We start from the raw sequence: 22,855 nt of genomic DNA, 5'->3' as shown, positions 1-22,855 counted from the left end.
CAAAAACAGATAACATCTATTAGTTTGACCCTTGAATTTTAGGCTTTGCAAAAAACAAAGGTTTTTGTAAATACAATATTAATAAAAACATTGTTGTGATCTTTATAATTCAAATGAAACAAATTGTATTTGGGTTTGTTTACAATTCATATATACTGTAGTATTGTGCCACTGAAGGAGAAAAAATAAGACTGACTACAAACAAAAGTGAAAGTGACAAGTCTAGTTTCACTATTCAGACTCAGGGAAATCCATACAATAAGCATATGTGGTGAAAAGTTAATTAGAGATTTTCACAGTCTTGCTGTTTTAATAATCTCAACCATAACAATGGATGCTTAGATAAGGATACTAGTCTCTCCCAAGTTACCTCTGAGGCTAATTTTCCACTATAAATCCTCCCCTGAATTTAGCACTACCGCGTCCTACTAACTTCGGGAAAACTGGGGTTCCTAAGTGCTATCACAAAACAAATAATGAACAACTAAACTAATTCACTGTAAACTGCACCTCTTATTGCTAAGCCTAGAGGACTTCTGGCGGTAGGGTGTTTCAATCTTTTTGTTTCATTCTGGAACAAAGAATTTAATCAGAAAACTCTGAATGATAATTGGGAATTGTTTACAAACACCTTACTAGCTGTCCAAAAAGCCACAACCCCACAACCAAGGAAGGTGGCCATATTTGTTAAAAAACTGATCAGGTTTAGATGGGAGGTAAGACAGCTATACCAAATAAAACAATAACATGGATAGTAATGAATACAAATGAGAAGTTAGGAAATGCAGAAAATTGATAAGGGAAGCAGAGGAACACAAGGAGAAATCTATGGCCAGCTGAGTTAAGGACAACAACAAGGAGGTTTTTCTAACATTAGGAACAAAAGAATCCTATCTATGCTATTGGTCCATTACTAGAGGAACATAACATAAGAACAGCCATACTGGGTCAGACCAATGGTCCACTAACCCAGTATCCTGTTTTCCAATAGTCGCCAATGCCAGGTGCTTCAGAGGAAATGAACAGAACAGGGCAATTATTGAGCAATCCATCCCCGTCATCCACTCCTAGTTTCTCGCAGTCACAGCCTAGGGACACCCTGAGCATGGTGTTAGATCCCCGATGAGCTTGACTAAAGCCTTTGATGGACCTATCCTCCACAAACTTATCTAATTCTTTTTAGAATTATACTTTTGGCCTTCACAACATCTCCTTGCAATGAGTTCCACGGTTGGATTGGGTGCTGTGTGAAGTAGTATTTTCATATGTTTGTTTTAAACCTACTTTAAACATAATTTCATCAGGTGATCCCTGATTTTTGTGCTACGGGAAAGAGTACATAACACTTCCTTATTCACTTTCTCCACACCATTCATGATTTTACAGACCTCTGTGATATCCCCCCCCCCCCCCGCATAGTCATCTTTTTTCCAAGCTGAAAAGTCCCAGTCTTGTTAATTTCTCCTCATATGGAAGTTGTTCCATACCCTTAATCATTTTTGCTGCCCTTCTTTGTAACTTTTCCAGTTCTGAGATATGGCAACCAGAACTGCATGCAACCAACATTCAAGGTGTGGGTGTACCAAGGATTTATAGTGGCACTGTATTTACTGTCTGATTATCTCTCTCTTTCCTAATGGTTCCTAACATTCTGTTAGCTTTTTTGATTGCTGCTGCACACTGACCAGATGTCTTTGGACAATTATCCACAATAACTCCAAGATCTCTTTCTTGAGTGGTAATAGGTAATTTAGATCCCATTCTTTTGTATGTATAGTTGGGATAGTGTTTTAAAACATGCATAACTTTGCATTTCTCAATACTGAATTTCATCTGCCGTTTTGTTACCCAGTCACCCAGTTTTCTGAGGTCTCTTTGTAACTCCTTGCAGTCTGCTTTGGACTTAACTGTCCTGAGTAATTTAATACTGTATGCAAATTTCGCCTCCTCATTGTTTACCCCTTTTTCCAGATAATTTATGCATATGTTGATCAGCACTGCTCCCTGTACAGATCCCAGAGGGACATCACTATTTACCTCTCTCCACTGTGAAAACTGACCATTTATTTCTACTCTTTGTTTCCTTGTCTTTTAAACAGTTACTGATCCATGAGAGAACCATCCCTCTTTTCCCATTACTTCTTACTTTGTTTAAGAGACTTTGGTGATGGTCCTTGGCAAAAGCTCTCTGAAAGTCCAAGCACACTATATCCACTGGATCCCCCTTGTCCACATGTTTGTTGACCCCCTCAAAGAATTCTAATAGATTAGCAAGCCTTGATTTCCCTTTACAAAAGTCACGTTGAATCTTCTCCAACATACCATGTTTATCTATGTTTCTGATAATACTGTTCTTTACTATAGTTTCAACCAAATTGCCAAGTACTAAAGTTAGTCTTACTGGCCTGTAATCATAGGTGCTGGAACAATGGGTGCTGCTGCAACCTCTGGCTTGAACCGGTTTCTATTATATACAGGGTTTACAGTTTGGTTCAATGGCTCTCAGCATCCCCACTATACAGATTATTCCAGCACCCCTGCCTGTAATTGCCAGGACTGCCTCTGGAGACTTTTTCAAAAACCAGCATCATATTGGCTATCTGCCAGTCATCTAGTTCAGAGGCTGATTTAAGCGATAGGTTACATACCACAATTGTTAGTTCTGCAGTTTCATATCTGAGTTCCTTCAGAATTTTTGGGTGAATTCCATCTGGTACAGAGGCTGATTTAAGTGATAGGTTACATATCACAGTTAGTAGTTCTGCTATGTCCTATATGAGTTATTTCAGAACTGTTTGGCTAATACCATCTGGTCCTGGTGATTTTTCACTGTTTAATTTATCGATTTGTTCCATAAGCTCCTCCACTGACAGGTCTGGGACAGGTCCTCAGATCTGTCACCTAAAAGGAACAGCTCAGGTGTGGGACTCTTCTTCACAACCTCTGCAGAGAAGACCAATGAGGAGAAGCTAAATGAATTCTTTGCAATGGCTTTATCTTCCTTGAGTGCTCCTTTAGCCCCTTCATCGTCCAGTTGCCCCACTGATTGTTTGGCAGGTTTTCTGCTTCTGATGTGCTTAAATTTTTTGCTGTTAGTTTTTGAGTCCTTTGCTAGTTGCTCTTCATATTCTTTTTTGGCCTACCTAATTATACACCTCTACCCTGATATAATGTGAATTCAGATATAACGCAGTAAAGCAGCGCTCTGGGGGGCATGGCTGCGCGCTCCAGCAGATCAGCGTGTCTGGCTCGGACAAGCTGCTCTGAGCAGCGTGTTAAGGGGGCTGGGCCAGGGCCGAGGAGTTGGATAAGGGGCAGAGGGTCGAGGGGGGCAGTCAGGGGACAGGGAGGGTTGGATGGTTGGGAGGTTCTGGGGGTGGGGTGGTCAGGGGATGGGGAAAGGGGGCATTGGATAGGGTGTGGGAGTCCCGGGGATCCTGTCAGGGGACAGCGGTGTGGATAGGGGTCGGGGCAGTCAGGGGACAGGGGGGATTGGGTAGGGGATGGGGTCCTGGGGGTGATTAGGGATGGGGGGGATCTCTGGAGGGGGTAGTCAGGGGACAAGGAGCAGGGGGGCTGGATGAGTGGGGGGTTCCGAGGGGTCAGTCAGGGGGTGGGAAGTGACTATTAATAATTGAAATGCTCAAGGCCAAAGCAAGTTTGATATAACGCAGTTTTACCTATAACGCGGTAAGATTTTTTGGCTCCCGAGGACAGCGTTATATCGGGGTAGAGGTGTACTTTTACACTTGACTTGCCAGAGTTTACGCTCCTTTTTATTGTCCTCATTAGAATCTGAATTCCAGTTTTTAAAGGATGCCTTTTTGCCTCTATTTCTTGTCCTTTGCCATTTAGCCATGGTAACATGTTTTTGGTCCCCTATGTTTTTTAATTTGGGGTATACATTTAATTTGAGCCTCTATTATGGTGACTATGCAAATGATAGAATTATCAATACTAATGCAAAGGTAGATATGTTCAATAAATATTTCTGTTCTGTATTGTGGGGGGAACAGATGTAGAGTAGAACCTCAGAGTTACGAACACCTCAGGAATGGAGGTTGTTTGTAACTCTGAAATGTTCGTAACTCTGAACAAAACATAGTTGTTCTTTCAGAAGTTTACAACTGAACAATGACTTAATACTGCTTTGAAACTTTACAATGCAGAAGAAAAATGCTGCTTTCCCTTTATTTATTAGTAGTTTCTGTTTAATACTGTACTGTATTTGCTTTTTTTTTTTTTTTTTGTTCTCTGCTGCTGCCTGATTGTGTACTTCTGGTTCCAAATGAGTTGTGTGGTTGGCCGGTCAGTTCGTAACTCTGGTGTTTGTAACTCTAAGGTTCTACTGTAATCATATTATATGATAACACATTTTCCTTTCCACCAGTATTTCAGGAGGATGTTAAACAGAAGCTACTAAAGTCAGACATTTTGAAATCAGCAGCTCTGGATAACTTGCATCCAAGAATTTTAAAAGAGAGGGCTCAGGAACTCGCTAGACTGTTAATGTTGATTTTTAAAAAGTCTTGGAACAAGAAGGACTTTCCAGAAGACTAGAAAAAAAGCAAATGTTGTGACAATATTTTAAAACTGTATGTGGGATGACCCAGGTAATCATAGGTGTGTTGGCGTAACATTGACTCTGGGCAAGATAAGGGAACAGCTGATACAGAAATACTGTAGTCAATGACAATCAAGATGGGTTCATGGAAAATAGATCCTGTCAAATTAATTTGATATCTTTTTCTGATGAGATTACAAGTTTGATTTATAAAGGTAATAGTGTTGATTAAACATACTTAGACTTCTGCAAGGCATTTGAATTGGTACTGCAGAATGTTTTCATTTCTTTTATAACTTTCTAGTTTTTTAACATGGCACACATTAAATGGTTTAAAATCTGGCTTTTAGGTCTCAAAATGTAATCAAACGAGGAATCATCATCAAACAAGTGTGATGGGATCCTGCAGGGATCACGTCTTGTCCTATGCTATTTAACATTTTCATCACTGACCTGGAAGACAACATAAAATCATCATGATAAAGTTTGCAGATGACCCAAAAATTGGGGAAGTGGTAAATAATTAAGAGGACAGGCCACTGATTCAGAGCGATCTGGATTGCTTGGTGAACTAGACGCAAGTAAACAATATGCATTTTAATATGGCAAAATATAAATGCATACATCAGGAACAAAGAACGCAGGCCATATTTACGCAGTGGTGGACTCTATTCTGGGGAGCAGTGATTCTGAAAAAGATTTGGGGACCATGGTAGATAATCAGCTGAACATGAGCGCCAGTGAGATGCTGTAGCCCAAAGGGCTAATGCGGGACTTACAGGGAAATCTCGAATAGGAATAGAGATTTTACTTCTGTATTTGGCACTGGTGAAACCACTGCTGGAATACTGCATCCAGTTTTGGTGGACGATGTTGAAAAATTTGAGAAGGTTCATAGAAGAGCCATGAGAATGATTAAAATATTAGAAAACATTACTTATAGTAAAAGACTCAAGGAGCTAAATCTATTTAGCTTAACAAAGAGAAGATTTTACTTCAATACAGTCTAAGTATCTACATGAGGAATATTTGATAATGGGCTTTTCAATCTAGCGGAGAAAGGGATAACAATATCCAGTGGCTTGAAACTGAAGCTAGACAAATTCAGACTGGAAATAAGGCATACATTTGTAACAGTGAGAGTAACTAATCATTGGAAAAATTTACAAAGAGCTGTGGTGGAGTCTCCAACAGTCATAATTTTAAAATTAAGATTGGATGTTTTTCTGAAAGATATGCTGCAGGAATTATTTGAGAGAAGTTCTACGGCATGTCTTATACAGTAGGAGTTTTCAACCTTTTTCTTTCTGAGACCCCTCCCCCCCATGCAATAAAAACTCCACAGCCCACCAGTGCCACAACAACGGCTTTTCTGCATACAAAAGCCAGAGCCAGTGTTTGGGGATATCAAGCAGGGCAGTTGCCTGGGGCCCCATGCCATGGGGCCCCCACAAAGCTACATTGCTCAGGCTTCAGCCCCGGGTGGCGGGGCTCAGGGTCCTGGGCTTCAGCCCCAAGCGGTGGGGCTTCGGCTTTCTGCCCTAGGCCCCAGCGAGTCTAATTCTGGCCCTGCTTGGCGGACTCCCTGAAACTGGCTCGCGGTCCCCTAGGGAGCTCCGGACCCCTGGTTGAGAACCACTGTTATACAGGAGATCAGACTCAATGATCACAATGGCCCTTCTGGACTTGGAAGCTACGAAGCAATTGAACAAAGTATTTGTGAGATGAGGTTTTTTGAAGTCTTCATATGTTCTTGTTCATATGTAAGAAACTGTAAAAACTCCAAATGTAATCTTATTCTGCTGGTGTCTACTAGTTTTGTGGTATTGTTTAGGTATTAACGACAGTATAGGCAAGCTTCCTAAAGTGTATATCTGTGCCATCCTGTGGGATTGATAGGCCTTAAATAAGTCAATTTGCCAGCTTCCATGCACATATTATAAAAATCTGCATGGATTCCAGCACAGTTTCCAAGACCTGGACCAGGCAGTGCAGACACAGTGAGTACGAGAGGGTCACTGTCTTTCAAAGAAAATGCCCTAAACAAAAGATATTCTCAAACATTATTAGCTACGTATCAATAACAAAGAAAAAACTTTAGCAGAAAAGTCATTCAAAAAGCCTGAAAACTAGGAAATTCAAAATAAAGATTAGGATTAAAAGTTTAATACACCCAAGTAAGGAGGATAAAAATAAATTATTAAAAAAATTACAAGAATTTTATTATATTTTTTAAATTTAAATTAATTACAAGGGTTTTTTTTTAAAATAAACCTATTTAAAAATACATTTGAAATTGACAATCTATGTTAAGGCATAAACTTATTACAATCATTTAAATTAAATACAAAAAAATAATATTAAACAGCAAATGTTTTAAAGAAAGTCAAACCACTGAACTGGTGGAAGACACTGTCTAAGCACCTGGACCCAGAGTTTGCTGAAGTGCTGAACCAACTTTTGACAGCAGTAGCCTCTGGTGCAGGTACAAAAAGAATATTTCTTCATTTCAGTTTATTCAGCTAGTTCAGTTCAATGACTAGTTCATTCAAAGTTAATCAATCAAATGAGAGTTGAAAAGGCACGACAGCTTGTTTTCCTCTTCAAATCTATGAATAAAAACTAGGCATGAGAGGATGAGATCTACTAGTCCTAAAATCTCTAAGGACATGGTGATCAGAACCAATCTGTTCAATGCCTTCACTACAGATAACACTTCCTTTGTTTAATATATTAATTACTTTTAAATACAAAGCATGTTTTGATAAACTTCGATAAAAAAATTCTTATGAATTCAGCACTTGATAGTTTCTTTTTAACAAAATAGTTTAAAATGCTGTTTCAATTTAATGCACTTTAATTTAACTTGAATTTCCAAATAGAGGTTGACACAAATCACAAATAAAAAATTAATCAATCATTCACCATTTTCTAACCATCAAAAATGTAAAAATTAAAAATCTGAATAAATGTAAAGGTAAAGCTATATAATTGCTTAAATATAAATAGCTACACCATATCCTCCTGGTTAGCAAAAAGCACCACCAAATTTAGGGGAAATTAACTTTTCTTCAGGAAAATAACTAAAAAGTACAAATGGAAAAGACAATTAAAATTGATGATTTACATCAAGGTTTCCTGCTTGCTGACTGAAATCATTATTAAAGTTGGTAATTTAAATTGTTTTGCTCTGCTCCTAAGTAAGCTCTTTGGGGCACGGACTGTTTTTTCTTCTGTTTGTACAGCATCTAGCACAACGGGCTCCTGGTCCATTACTAGGGCTCCTAAGCACTATGGGAATACAAGTAATAAACAGCAGTAAATAAAATAGGCTCAAAAGCCTAAGTCTCACTGACTTTAGGAAGCAGAATCCACCCACTGTGCATGTACCACTTACACACACTCAGAATGTTTTTCAATTTGTCTTCTCTTAACGAGAAAATAGTTTACAACCAAAGACAGTCCATGCAACTGCCCCATTATAGGTCCTTTTCAACAGGCAAAGGATATTTTACAACTATATTAGCAATTTACTTTCTATAAGTTGCTTGGACTGCTTGTGGATGCATAGACTGTGGTGTGGGGAGGGGGGTGGATGTCCCCTGGTCGTCTTGAAATGTATAGATGGGAAACGTTACTAGATACCCCAATTGCAGTCTAAATCACGAAGCCCCGCACAGGGCTCAAGACGTTAATGAGATGAAATATCATCACATAAGTGCCCTGGCCTTATGCTAGAGGTTACACAGGATGGATAGGGATAAAAACACTGAATACAGGTGGGGACACCCTTCACTCTGTGCTTCATACTTTCCAGTGCTCATGGATACTTACAACGGACACCATCAGTTTAATCACTTTTCTGAATTTTTTAAAAAATTTCTTTCTACTATCGTTACACTCAATTAATGGAAAGAGAAGGTTATTTTTCTTCACTTTATTTTGCTGAGTTTGTTTACTCTGTGCATTGGCAAGGCTAAGCATCTAGTCCATCTGTCAGGTCCCCCTGGAGCACATGGTGGTGTCTCATGTAGGACAAGGAACAAGAAATATGTTTAAAATCCAAGCCACCACAACAGTAAGAAGGCCATGGACTGGGTGAGGGCCTTGGGTAGGAACCACACATGACCGTCCACTGAGGTGATGTTTGAGTTATAGGTGCTGGAATTAGGAGTGTGGGGTATGCCACACCACCCCCTGGCTTGAAGTGGTTTCCATTATAGACAGGGTTTACAGTTTAGTTCAAAAGCTCTCAGCACCCCCATTATAAAAATTACTCCAGCAGCCCTGGTTTGAGTGACACTTGGCAATAAGCAGCAAACCCATGAGCCCTGCTGTCTTTTGCAGTTAGAGCAGTAGAGACATGCCTACAGCAACAGGTTCACTGAGAGCTTTCCTGTGGGCCCCATCCACTCATTTGCAACTATGCTGGGACCAGTTCTGCACAACAGCAGGACCCACGCAGTGACGTCTGTGAGTAGGGGGGAAGAGAGGGAGTCCCCTTGGGCCCATGCAGCTGTTGGAGGAGGAGGAGGGGAAGGAAGGGGTCCCCTTGGGAACATACAGCTGTGGGGAGCAGGAAAGTCTTTACTGGCCCACTCACCTCTGTGTAAGGGGCGGGGGGGGGGGTGGAGAGAGAGATCCACTGTGGGCCACACAGCTCTGTGGGGAGGAGGGAGAATCCCCCCCCCGTGGAGTTGTGGGGGGGAGAGGAAATCCACCCCTACCCACTTGGCCAGCGGAGCTCTGCGGGAGGAAGAAGAGACAGGGGGTCCCCCCAGCCTATGCAGCTCGGTGGGGGGGGGGAAGAGGACAGACACGGGCCCGTGCAGCTCCGGGGGCGGGGGCGGGGGGAGGACAGACACGGGCCCGTGCAGCTCCGGGGGCGGGGGGAGGACAGACACGGGCCCGTGCAGCTCCGGGGGCGGGGGCGGGGGGAGGACAGACACGGGCCCGTGCAGCTCCGGGAGGGGGGTGAAGAGGACAGACACGGGCCCGTGCAGCTCCGGGGGCGGGGGGAGGACAGACACGGGCCCGTGCAGCTCCGGGGGCGGGGGGGGGGGGGAGGACAGACACGGGCCCGTGCAGCTCCGGGGGCGGGGGGGGGGGGAGGACAGACACGGGCCCGTGCAGCTCCGGGAGGGGGGTGAAGAGGACAGACACGGGCCCGTGCAGCTCCGGGGGCGGGGGGGGGGGGAGGACAGACACGGGCCCGTGCAGCTCCGGGGGCGGGGGGAGGACAGACACGGGCCCGTGCAGCTCCGGGGGCGGGGGGGGGGGTGTCCTCGCGTTCCCTGGCTGCCCCGCTCCAACCGCCCCGCTGGCGCCCGAGAACTCACCGGCGAGCGAGGCCGCCCTGACGCGCGGCGCGGCGCGGAGCGGGGGGAGGGGCGGCGGGAGCGGAGCGCGGGCAGGGACGCAGCAGGCTCCGGTCGCGGCTGCGGTCCGATTGGCCCAGCGGCGCCCGCCGCTCCTCCCGTCATGCCCCGCGCGGCCGGCGGCGAACCGGCGCCGCGCGCTGACGTAGCGCTCGGCCCGCGCCCGGCCCAGAGCGGGCCCCGGGTCACCCCGGCAGCGCTCACCCGGGACCGCCCCTGCGGGGCGCGACTTCGTCCCCCGAGCTCGCGCGGGTCCCCGGGCTGGGGGAGGGGCCCCGGGCCGGCCTGGCCCCCAGGGGTGGCGGGCCCGCGTGTGAGAGTAGCCGCCTCCGGTAGGGCGAGCCGGTGTCCTGATTTTATAGACAGCCCCGATAGCCGGGGCGTTTCCTTAGAGGGGCTCCTGTTACCCCCCCGCCCCCCCCCCGGTTTGTCACACTTGCTGCCTGGTCACCCCGGCCTCAGGTAACTCTGAAGCAGCTGGGCACCAACTGGTTGCGAGTTTTATGCTTCGGTTCCACCAACCCGCGTGTCACGTGTAAATGCCTCAAGACCTGTAACAGCCTTAACACGGCCCCCCGGGGGGGCGTGCAGTGCCGCCGTGCACGGGCAAAACTCATGCCCCTGCCCCGGGGCAGATCTCTTTGCTTCCCCGCAGAAAATCCCAGCGAAGCCGCCACACGAGTGGTCACACCCCCTTCCCCGGCAGCACAGGTGCCTCCTTGCCACTGCCCGGAGCAGCCGGCAGAGAGGTAAAGCACCGCGGGGAGAGAGGGCTGGGGATGTCGTTCACGGGACTCACACGCCACTGCCCCTCCCCCCGCCCGCCCCATTTCTGTGAGCCCAGAAGAGCTGGCGGGGTGATGGAGGGTGGCAAGGGTGCCGCTCTGGCTCGCTGACTGCAGCTGGATGCCACCTCCTGGCTCCTAGTGCGGCTCGGCCGCCGCGGGGGTGTGTGCTGGGTGCCCTGCGTGGATTCCCTCCCGCTTTCTGTACACTGGTGAGTGCCTGCGGTGGGGCAGGGGGAAAGGAGCTGGGGTAGGGGAAGCAGCAGTGGGGAAGGAAGGGGGGGGTAGGATCGGGGTGAGGGGAAAGGGATAGGGGAGGTTGCAAGGGGAAAGGCAAAGAGGCAGTGGGGAAGGGGGATAGGAGAATGGGGACGGGGTAGCAGGAGCCTGGCATAGGGCATTCCCTCGGTGGCAGCAGCAGCTGGGGCTCAGCCATTTAAACAGGCCCATTGCACCTGCACCCCCACCCCACTGAGCCTCAATTAGCTGCACCCTGACCCCCACCCAACCCCCACAGCACCTTGACCCCCTGCTGAGTTCCCCCCCACACCCAGACCCCCTCTGCTGAGGCCCAACCACCTTCACCTGGACCCTCCTACAGAATCCCATTGTCCCTAAACCCAGACCTCCCCAATGAGCCCCTGTGCCTCCAGATCCCCCACTGAGCCCCCCTGCACCCAGATTGACCCCCACTGAACTCTCTCACCCAACACCTGGATCTCCCCCACTAAGCTCCTCCACACTTGGATGCTGCTGGGCTAAGCCTACCTGCCCACACCTGATGCGACTGGTGTGGAGGGGCAGGGACCAGGGGGTTTTCTGGAGCAAGCCCGACTCTTGCAATGTGTCAGGGTTAGGTGCAACCTCACCACCAAATCCCTGTCCTGGGGGCGCTGCAGAGTGATCTGCTACCTCTGTGCACCCAGTGGCCTGTGCTCCCCCACTGCCATGCTGGAGCCTCTGCATTTATTTATTGACAAATAAAACTTTCAGAATTTTAAAATCTGTGCAGAATTTTTAATTTTCTGGCGCAGAATGCCCTCAGGAGTAACTATGGGAGACATTATGCTGTGGAAGTTCCTTGAGTCACATGCAGTAATGAACTAGAGCACACAGACTAAGGATGATGAAGGTTGACCTTGGGGGGGGAGTGGCTCATACTTTCTCTTAACTATTGTAATTAGAATTATCACAATTTTTTCACACTTTTCTGCTGCAGAAGTGAAGAGGAGCTGGTGTGCCAGGAAGCTCAGATGCACAAAAGGATGCTGTTCCTTGTTCATTCTACTATGAGAGGCCTTTACCAGATAACATGATGTCTCTCATTTCCATTTTGGTTTATTAGGCTGACACACTCCTCCCGCAGAACAGCATGGTACTATATTGTTCCTTTGGGTTAAGTTTTGCTTTGCCTACTGCTATGAAACATTTTCCTGTATCTTATACTGTGTTTGGTGGGTAACTAACTTACTGCTGTACGGGTATGCTGGCTGATTTTGACATTACATTTCAAATCAGAATTTTTAACTTTTATTGATCCCTAATTCAAAAAAATCCAACCCACATTATCCATACATTTTAAAAACTGAAATTTCATCTCATAGAACTAATGCTTGGAATTACAAACAAGTCTGATTTCCCAAAAAAGGTAAATGAACAGGATTACAGAAGGAAAGCAACAATAAACTATATGTATTGTAAGTACCGTTATGCAGCTTTTTATTATAAAAAATACACCACGGTGCAAGTACAAAGTGCATAATGGCAATTTTAAAGGTATTTATCACATTTTACCATATATATAATTTTCCTAAATTCAATAGAAATATAGTGAGTTCCATACAGTACATCTTACATCAGATATACTGTACAGTATTATCAGATCAAAGCAGATTTAACGTTAGTAGATCCAGAATGCTGAGCTGACATAATATGTATTAGCAGCAAGGTAACACTTATTCATTTTGTGGCACTGAACCATCTGCAAGATCCCCCATATTCTACATTCTTCCATGCCTACTATCAGCCTTTAAAAAAAAAAAAAAAAAAAAAAAGGCACTGTAAAAACTTAGCACCTGCATAATAAACTCAATTTCAACTGATGAGACTAAGGTTTTGAAGATGTTCATGGAGAAAGTAAATGCACAACAACAAGCAGCTGAGATGGCCTGGAAAGAACTTCACAGAAGTTGCCCAAATTTTCACATTTAGATGGTAATAAATGGAATCTACTAATACATCGTTTCTCAAACTGATCCCCAAGGGTACTCCAGGGGGTCCACGGGCCCCACTGATCAACTCCTCCCCATCCAGGAGGTGCAGCGGGGCTAAGGCAGGCTCCCTGCTGCTCCCGGAAGTGGCCAGCACATCCCTGCAGCCCCTGGGGGGTGAAGGGGGGGCAAGGGGGTCTCTGCGTACTGCCTCCACCCCGAATGCCAACTCCGCAGCTCCCACTGGCCAAGAACTGCAGGCGATGGGAGCTTTGGGGGCGGCACCTGTGGGTACAGGCAGCACACAAAGACCCCTGACCCCGCTCCCCCCCACCTAAGAGCCGCTGCCAGCTTGGTTGGGAGCTACCCGCAGTAAGCGTCACCGGCCAGAGTACACACCCAAACACCCTGGACCCCTGCCCAGACCCCACACTCAAACTCCCTGACAAATCCTGCACCCTACTCCTGCCCCAGTCTGGTGAAAGTGAGTGAGGGCGGGGGAGAGCAAGTGATGGAGGGAGGGGGGGATGGAGTGAGTAGGAGGCAGGAAGAGGTGGGGGAGGGGTGAGGCCTTGGGAGAAGGAGTGGAGTCGGGGCTGAGTGGGGAGGCCCCCAAAATTTTAAATCAAAATGAGGGTCCTCGGATTGCTTAAGTTTGAGAACCGCTGTACTAATATATAATAAACTGACAGTAAAAATCTTGGAAAGTTTAATCCTAATAGTGAAAGTAGCAAACAGCCTCTATAAACAATGTTAACATGACCTAATTTAACCCTTGGGTCAGTTCTTTATGTACTTGAATTCAAGATCTTGCTGCTTGATGTGGGTGCTTCCCACACACTGACAAGTCCAAGAACTGAGGGGCTCTAGTTCCAGCCCAAGCTCAGTAATGGTTTCAACTGTGAACAAATGAACATGTACTTCAGAACGCTAGTTGTCCTGGAAACTAAAAATAAACCATCTCTAATGTTGTGCTTGCAACTCGATTCTCAATGACAATGGAGCCAGATTGCTCATGTATATGCTCTCTCTGAGCTTCTTTAAAAGAGAAAGTTGTTGATATTTCCAAGTTCAACTAAAAAGACCTTTTTTTGCTCGCACTTTGGATTTCTTGCCAGTAGTAATGGAAGAATCTGCTCCCTCTGAAGGTCCAAACCATTCTGGTAACTTCCTCTTTGCAGGCTGAGTCTGGAAGGAGATAAGTATAACATATTATTAAGGCTGCGAGTCTGGCACAGAAGTCACAGATTCTGTGACTTTCTGTGACCTCTACAGTGACTGGTGCTGGCTCAGGGGCTGCCCGCGCCAGGAGGCCCCTGGGCCAGCAGCAGCAGTTTGGGTGTGTGTGGGAGGGGGCTCAGGACGAGGAGGTTGGGGAGTGCAGGGGGGTGCTTACCTCAGGGTGGGAGACTCCCCAGTTCCCACTGGCATGGCCACCCTGCAGCTCCTAGGTGGCGGAGGGGTCTCTGTGCGGCACCCGCAGGTCCCCCCCCTGCAGCTCCCATTGGCTGCGGTTCCCGGCCAATGGGAGCAGCGGAGCCCCCTGCCTTGGCCCCTGCATCCGCTGCCTAGGAACTGCAGGGACGCGGAGCCGGGTAGGAAGCCCCTGCCAGCCCCGCCAATCCTTCCCACCTCCCAGCAGAGGTCCCAGGCCACAGCCCCCCTCCCCCAGCACCCCTGGACACACCCCCCTCCAGAGCACCCATGGCTCCCCCTTTTAGTCACGGCAGGTATTTTTAGTAAAAGTCATGGACAGGTCACGGGCCCGTGAATTTCTGTTTATGGCCTGTGACCTGTCCATGACTTTTACTAAAAACACCCGTGACTAAAACATAGCCTCACGTATAATACACAGTGCTACGGTAACAATATGGACTATTCCACACCTCAACTGAACAATAAAAATCATGCTCATCCGGAGGAATGCAAATATGTGTTACCTTACTGTAAGGTTCAAAACGCTCTTTGTGAGGAAAAGGTGCATGTTTTTAAAATGACTCCAGTGAACATGAAGTACCAGTCCACCAACAGAGCAACAGCAGTAGCCAAGGCTCGGAATGGGCGGGTACGTACCAGTATAGCATAGCAGCTATTAGGCTGTTCTTCAGAATCTCAGATTTTTTTTTTTTTTTTTTTTAAACAAAAAGGCAGTCTCTAGCTATTATGATAGCAAAGAAAACTCAAAAAATGAATTAGTGTAACTGATGCAGCAACACCTATGAGAGTCTTCAGAGAGCCTGGAACAATCCTCCTGCCCAACTCAGCTCAATGAGGGGTTCAGGCAGAGGTCCAGGGATGATGATTTAAATGCTGACATTAACTATTTCTCTTTTGTAAGGGTGTGTAACAAAGGGGAGGGAGGGTTACAGAGCTGTGCCATTTACTGTGAGTGACAGCTCCTTTTGGTGTCATGAGAGACATTTTCCCCCTCCAACCCATGGAGCCCGGCAGAGCCATAAGCATGTATACACCCCACCAAAGAGTAGCCAAGCCCAGGAGAGGGGTCAAAAGTTGCACAAACTACAGTGAGTACATCTCATTTTGGTGATACACGGGCAGGCCTTATTTTGTGAGCAGAGTTAGAATGAGTGCTGCCACCCCATCCCCCGCTCCCACCCCCCACCAGTGTGACCCTGTCTAATAAGAACAAGGAGAAGCTGGGTAATTTTTGGTTGTTGCAGTGTATCAGCTTGAGAAGGAAACAATGGCTTCTGCAGATTAGGAAAGACCAAAGTAATCAGAATGTGGGGTAAACCAGGCTTGGTGCCTGGATGCAGCATGCAGGCGCCTGGCTCTTGACTGGTATGAACATCACACCAGTGCTCCTCACCATGCACTGGCTACTAATAAAATTCTGGGTACATTTCAGGGTCTCTCTCTTCTTCAAAGCCCTGAAATAGCTACAGCCCAATTATTGCAGGGACCACTTCTCTCCATCCCCTGTCTATCCTGCTTTGGTGAAGTGGGAGAGCCCAGGTTTCATCATGTGACAGCTGGACACTTAAGCAAACATTCCACCATTACGGCATAAAATTTCCACAAGTCAGGCAGAGTCATCTTCAGACTGTAGGGGGGAGGCTCTCCCTCACCCTCCATGGGATGGGCAGAGCCTTCTTCCCAAATTCCACTGCCCCCAAACAGCCTGGGCAAAACTTCCTTTCCTTCCAACCCTCCTTCCCCCAAGCAACTTAGGCAGGGACTCACCTACCCCATCCAGAGTGCCCGGACAGGGAATCCTCTCCCCAAGACCTCGAGTAGCTCACCTAGAGACGCTCTCCCTTCACAACCTCCTCAGCACCCCACAAGCTGGACAAGAACCCAACAACCAACTTCCCACAGGTCCAACAAAGGATGCATCATCTCAGCCCGATACTAGTCAGGGCAGGGGCCCACTACTCAATTCTACCCCAGTGCCCCACAGACTTGGCAGTGACCTTCTCCACAAATCATCCTCACCCACACTCCTGGCTCTCAGTTTACTGAACGCCGACCCCAGCGACTCCCCAGGGGGAGCGAGCTGGGACTCTAGTCACTCTTCATAAGATTTTAAAGCCTTCTCCCAAATGTGTAGGATAGGAATAGGTAAGATGGGCCCTTCTCCACCCATTGACTACATCAGCTCTAAAGCTGCTACACCCCCTGCCGGGCACAGTGCTTCAACACCTACATTACTCTACATGTCCAAAGCACTGTACAAACCTCACTGGCCATCAGCTAGACAGGCTATATCCCCATATACCGATGGAGAAACAGAATTAAAGCCATGTACCCTAGGCTACCACTAGCTAACACCAATGTCAAGGTGTTAAACTGTGTCTACAGTAGGTGCCACGTCGCATTTGCAGGCATATCAGCGACTGAGAGTTACCCTATTTAAAAAAGTCCGTTTTTCCTAGTGGGACCAGACTCGCTGGAGGAACTTGGATAAGAAGAGAGGAGCTCTTCACTCTTAACCCCTGTGTTCACTCCTCTAGACCAGTGTTTTTCAACCTTTTTGATACTAAGGACCAGTTTGCTGGCTTACTAAATGGCGTCAGGGAGCTCTCAGGGACCAGCACCCGTCTACAGTCGTTGAGAAACACTGCTCCAGATCACACTCCCTCTCAAGGTGCTGACACTGCACCATGAAGATGGGCACAGTATAAGAACGAGAGAGAGAGATTAGGCAAGATGGGGTGAGACACTGCAGAACTCTTAAGTGTGGCTTGGATAAGGACAGAAAGTCTACAGTGTGAGTGGGATTGGATAAGACCAAGAAAATACATTTGCTGTAGTTGTTAACTCTGGATTCTAAAGAACCTCATCCAAGCCTTATTTTGGGCAGGGAGTGGGAACTGTGATCCAAAATCCAGACTGCTAAGTGATTCAATGTTGGATCCAGATGGGGTTGGGCTGTCTTCCTGCTTGCAAAGTAAGATGATTTCTGATTGGCAGGATTAACAGAATAACAGCTATTCCTTTGCTAATAAGAACAGGCTGGAACTGAAACAACCATGCCCAAAGCAGCACCACCAGCACGTTATTAGAGGCATCACAGTGCCTTCTTTTAGGAGAGGACAAAAAGAAAAGAATGATACACATGAAGAAAAGCAAAAACGTCTTAGGTGGATTGGGATCTGCATGCTTCCCTATCAAGCTACGAGCCAAGACTGGAAACCCAGTATGCTCCCTGCTTCATAAGATCAGGGTCTTATAAGATCTTTTATGAGATGCTAGATTGTGGCAGAGAATTACTGTATATAAATTGATGGAGTCTGGCATCTTTAGGGCAGAGAGGGAGACTCCTGATGGTTAAAAATAAAATGTAAATTTAAATTTCTATGGAGGTTAACACTGAGAATTGTAACAAGTTCAATACAAACAAGACACTAGCATAGCTGGTGAAGGGGGGATGGGCAGGTGAGCCTCCTACTCAGTGAGATCGGTCCCACTGAAGTCACTGGACTTTCACTAAATTCTGCTTTCACAATAATTGTAAATAATCAGCAGCTGATAATACTTGGCGCACTGTTTTTAGGCTAGAAGCTCTTTGGGGCAGGAACTAATATATATTTGTACAGCACCTAGCACAATGGGACCCAACCTGGCTGAAGCCTTTAGGTCCTACTGCAGTATAAAAGTTAAACAACATTAATTACTATAGATCCGACTTTAACAGCATGTTCTTACAAAAAGGATAGGGTATTTTAATGTATATAGAAACTGAATTAAGATATGCATCCAGTAGTCCCAAATGGTGAGAAGGTACTAACTATAGTAAGTGATATTTTACAAGTCTGTCTGGTTTGTTAGCCTCAGGGTAGATTATTTCTAACACGTAAGATCTTAGAGACCTCTGTACATGGTATTAGTGAGACTGATACTGGATACTTTGTACAGTCTTGGTGTTCATTTTTAAAAGGATGTTGAAAAATTGGAGAAACTGTAGAAAGGAGCCACAAAAATGATTTGGAGTAAATGGCTTACAGTGAGAGACTTGAAGAGCTTAATCTGTCTAGTCTGAGAGAGACAAGCTTGATTTCAGAGCATAATTACTGCACGGGGAAAACAATAGTAAGTTGTATGGGTCTATCTACATAGCAAAGAAAAACGCACAGCTGGCCCATGCCAGTCGACTCAGGCTCGCGGGCACAGGAAGACTTCTGGGCTGAGGCCCAAGCTCTAGGACCCTGCGAGGCGTAACTAAGATTATGGATCAGAGTGCTACCTTTGATTGGGAGTCACTGAACAGTTCCTCTTCATCAGGATCCAAGGGAGGCTGATTCCAGGAGGCCAAACGAAGGGAGGTTTGATGGCTTGGTACATCCCGTTCTGCATTTGGGGGTTGTTTGTCATCCATCTTGCTGCTCTTTACAAGCTTCCCATTTTAGAAGAATAAAACATGGCCTGTTAAAGCAAACTTTCCACTTACCGCATTAAGATTCAAAATCCAAACAATTAATATTTCATTCATGGAAAGTTCTTTATTTTGAAAATAAGCTTACATAATAGTAAGGGAGGATATATAGTGCCTTGTACTTAATTAGACCACTAGTTCATTTACATCTTTTTCATCCCATCAGAACTTCAGGAAATGGAGCACTTATTTCAGACACAAGGTGCTGAAACTTGTATTTCAACAGCCTTGTTGGTAGACCTGAGAAGCATTAGGCACTGCATTCCACAGCAGTTTTGGAGCCTTTAAATATTTGGTGGCGACTCCGAACTGCTTATTGCTCAGAGGTGTTCTTTCCAGCAAAAGGGTTAGTTAATATATAGAGATGGACTGAGATGTTTCTGTCCACTAAGGCTTTTGTACAGCACCTATCACCCTATTATTTAAGTGCTAGGAAATTTCAGTCCAAAACAAAGTTGTTCAGAAAGACATGAACATCAAAAATAGGGCATTGGAATAGATTACCCATCTCACTTGCTATCAGCAAAACTATCACGTGTTACAATATAAAGACACAAATTTACCCAAGGTGAAGAATCCATATGTGGATGATCTTGTTTTGCTCCTTCCTTGGACACAAACTTGTATGTGTGCGTGGTTGGCTTCTTTGAATTCGCCTTTAAAAGCAATAACAAATGTGAGATTGGTACTAGCGGGGCACTGGGTTACTAGAACTAGCATCTCTTTCAAAGGCACTGAACTTGGTCCTAGCTCACAAATGAACAGGAGCTCAGTTCTCTCAACTTAGTCCCCATACATTCATTGTTAAAATACTATGGTAAATTTATTGTGACTGTTAAAATGCACCATGCCAATAACTTTCCATCACTGGATCTGCTATATCAGTTACAAACAGAAGCACATTTATGCAGAAATTGAAGTCTTTAGATCTGGCATGGAGGCAACTTCAGAAAACAAGGGCAGCCTCAGAAGGGAAGCAGGAAGGAAAGCAGTAAACCAGCGGGGCTAAGTGACAAGACTCCAGAGGTTACTCGAGACAAAAGGATACACTTCTGGAAATTGAGACAGAGCCCTGTCAAAGCCAGTAAAGTGGATTGAGAGTTTAGGAATGTTAAGATGAAATCCCCAGCAAGAGGCTACTAAAGAAACTCTGCAGTAGTCAGGGGGTGACAGGCAAAGTATTGTCATGGATTAAAAACTGGCTAAGAGACAAGAAACGAAAAGTAGGAATAAATGGTGAAAGTTCATCAGCAAAAGGTTAAGAGTCGGAACCTGAAGGTTCCATATTGGATCCCATGTTACTTAATATATGTATTAATTATTTAGAAAAAGTGCAAGCAGGAAGGTGGCAAAGTTAGCGGACAATACAAATTTTTTTAAGTTAATGATGACTGGAGCAAAACTCACGTTTTTTCAGCAAAACCTGAAACACGTTCATGCTTATTTTATCTCTGACAAAAGCCTCCACTTTTACTAGCATAGTTATTCCGCTTTTCAGAGCAACACAACTCCCCTGCTCATGTGGTTCTATAGCCACAGTGCCAGCATAGACATACGTACCCAGGTTGGCATAAACAGCCCTTCAGCTGCAATCTCACAGTGCTACATTCCATTCAGGAGTTGGAATGTTGGGAATCATTAGGAAAGGGACAGATAAGACAGAAAATATCATATTGCCTCTATAGAAATTCATCGTATGCCCACATCTTGAATACTGCGTGCAGATCTGGTCGCCCTATCTCAAAAAAAGATTTATTGGAATTGGAAAAGGTACAGAAAAGGGCAACAAAAATGATGAGGGGTATGGAACAGCTTCCATATAAAGAGAGATTAATAAGACCTGGACTTTTCAGCTTGGAAAAGAGACGACTAAGGAGGGACACATGATAGAGGTCTATAAAATCATGACTGGTGTGGAGAAAGTAAATAAGGAAGTGCTATTTACTCCTTCTCAGAGCACAAGAACTAGGGCTCACCAAATGAAATTAATAGGCAGCTGGTTTAAAACAAACAAAAGGAAGTATTTCTTCACACAACTCACAGTCAACCTGTGGAACTCTTTGCCAGAGGATGTTGTGAAGGCCAAGACTATAAAAGGGTTCAAAAAGAATTAGATACATTCATGGAGGATAGGTCCATCAATGGCTACTAGCCAGAATGGGTGGGATGCAAAACCATGCTCTGAAGTGTCCCTAGCCTCTGTTTGCCAGAAGCTGGGAAGGGGCAACAGGGGATGGATCACCTGATGGTTACCTGTTCTGTTCATTCCCTCTGGGGCACCTGGCATTGGCAACTGTCAGAGGACAGGATACTGGGCTAGATGGACCACTGGTCTGACCCAGTATGGCCATTCTTATGAGTGACCTGTCAGGTAGCGCTTTTGAACTCTGCTGCCCAGGGGTCAGAATGTCCAGAAGTCCATCTTGCTCCTAAATGCCTGGCACAGTCTCCAATCTATCTATCTTAGGCATTCATAGGGCTCCATCACCATAGCATCTGAGCACTTCACTATCTTTAATGTGTTTACCCTCACAACACCCCCATAAGGCAGGGCATTATCCCTACTGTACGATGGGGAACTGAGGCACAGGGAGCCTGAGTGACTTGGCCGAGGTCACACAGGAAGTCTGAACAAGGTTTTCGTAATTCCATACAGGAGTAGGTAGTGTCTGAACAGTGCAGGAAGAGACACTTCAGGGCATTCATATCATTTACCCACAGAACAGGAAAGCACACGGGTTTCTCCTATGCACATAGGTTTGTCTTATGCAAAGCTGATCTCAGTGATTAACAACACGTTCAAAACTTGAATTGTGCTAAAAATGCAGCTACTTTCATTGGTACCTGATGTATAAGAAGTTAATTAGAAGACCACTTAATGGCATTATAAAAAGCACCTTAAATCAAACATTACGACATCTCTACAAAATAAACCTTCTTTTTGCAGAAGCAGACTGTCTTATAACTTGCTTTACTAACCTCTGTTTCAGTCCATGGCATTCCTTCCTTGTTCTTCTGGGCTGGCCCCATGCTGGCCGGCGGCCCTTCACACTCAGCTGAGAGGCTTTTCTTGCCTGACTCACACGGTTGGCCCAGCTGCCCGTTTCCACACCCTTTCTGCAGCAGCGCAATTGCCATTCGGATCAGGTACAGCTCGATATTTGCAGGGACCAGTGCTCTAATCGCTGTCATTCTGGTTACATCTTGGAGGGATAATATATATATATATATATATTTTAGTAAACCCCACAAGTTCCTGAAGTCCTTGTCCAAATTAGAGCTCCAGGAGCACTCTGTTGAGCTTTGGGGAAGGAGGGTTGAACATCAACAGCCAGTGAATTTTCCCCTCATTAAAGCACAGCATATTTTACAGCATGGAATGGGTTAAACAATACAATAAAATACAGTTCACAGCTTGAACTTCATGAGAAAGGAAAATATTAGCCCAAACAGCAAATCCTGACCTCACTTACAGTCATGCAACCCCACTGCAGTCATAATTGGTCCAATTAGCCATTCGCACTCTTCTCCCCAACTTTCCTTCCTCATCTCTAGCCAGGTGCTGTACTTTAAAGGCAGCTAGGCTCTTCTACAGCTTTCCTCTTATTTTAAGACATTGCATCGACAATGCCCTTAATTCACTTTCTTAATGAAGAGGAGCACTGTAGGAGTCTGTCCACCTATGATTTGTAGTAGATGGGAGCCAGGGGCTCACAGAAAATAAGTCATTTCAAACTCCTCCCCTGCTGATCCAGCTACTTTTCAGCAGCACTGGCCAGTGCAACCCCCGCTTTCTGTCCAACTGAAATTGGAGTTCTCCAAGCACTCAGTTGAGTTTATGCAGCTGAAAGTGAGTTGAAGGTGTCTGGATAGCCCTCTAACTGCTCCTAAAAGGGTTTCTGGGCTCACTGAAAATAGCAGGAGTGTGAAGGGGTCTGGAAATTTCAGAGAAACTAAAAACTGACCAAATGCTAAAAGGACACTTTTATAAAAAAATAAAAATAAAGAAAAAATATGTTTCC

General features: G+C 45.6%; 2 protein-coding genes across 5 annotated transcripts in view; both read right to left on the bottom strand.

Annotated features, from left to right (window-relative positions):
• GTF2E2 (general transcription factor IIE subunit 2) overlaps positions 1–10,048 on the bottom strand; it is a 61,921-nt gene extending 51,873 nt beyond the window's left edge. Inside the window, exon 1 of the mRNA XM_084625919.1 lies at positions 9,904–10,048. The gene's annotated coding sequence lies outside the window, so the exon portion shown is untranslated. The remainder of the gene's footprint in view (positions 1–9,903) is intronic.
• A 3,581-nt stretch (positions 10,049–13,629) lies between these two features.
• The window catches only part of WRN (WRN RecQ like helicase), a 110,490-nt gene continuing 101,264 nt past the window's right edge, over positions 13,630–22,855 (bottom strand). For all 4 annotated transcript variants that reach the window (XM_084625914.1, XM_084625917.1, XM_084625915.1 and 1 more), the window contains exons 33-36: positions 21,813–22,036; positions 19,397–19,489; positions 18,645–18,794; positions 13,630–14,125 (exon numbers count right to left, since the gene is read on the bottom strand). In XM_084625914.1, coding sequence (XP_084482040.1) covers positions 14,009–14,125; positions 18,645–18,794; positions 19,397–19,489; positions 21,813–22,036 — 584 coding nt within the window. In that variant the 3' untranslated portion in view covers positions 13,630–14,008. The remainder of the gene's footprint in view (positions 14,126–18,644; positions 18,795–19,396; positions 19,490–21,812; positions 22,037–22,855) is intronic.

This window comes from Lepidochelys olivacea, assembly GCF_965140295.1.
Source record: "Lepidochelys olivacea isolate rLepOli2 genome assembly, chromosome: 4".
In the NCBI taxonomy this organism is placed as follows: domain Eukaryota; kingdom Metazoa; phylum Chordata; order Testudines; family Cheloniidae; genus Lepidochelys; species Lepidochelys olivacea.
This window is presented reverse-complemented; position numbering and strand designations above follow the sequence as displayed.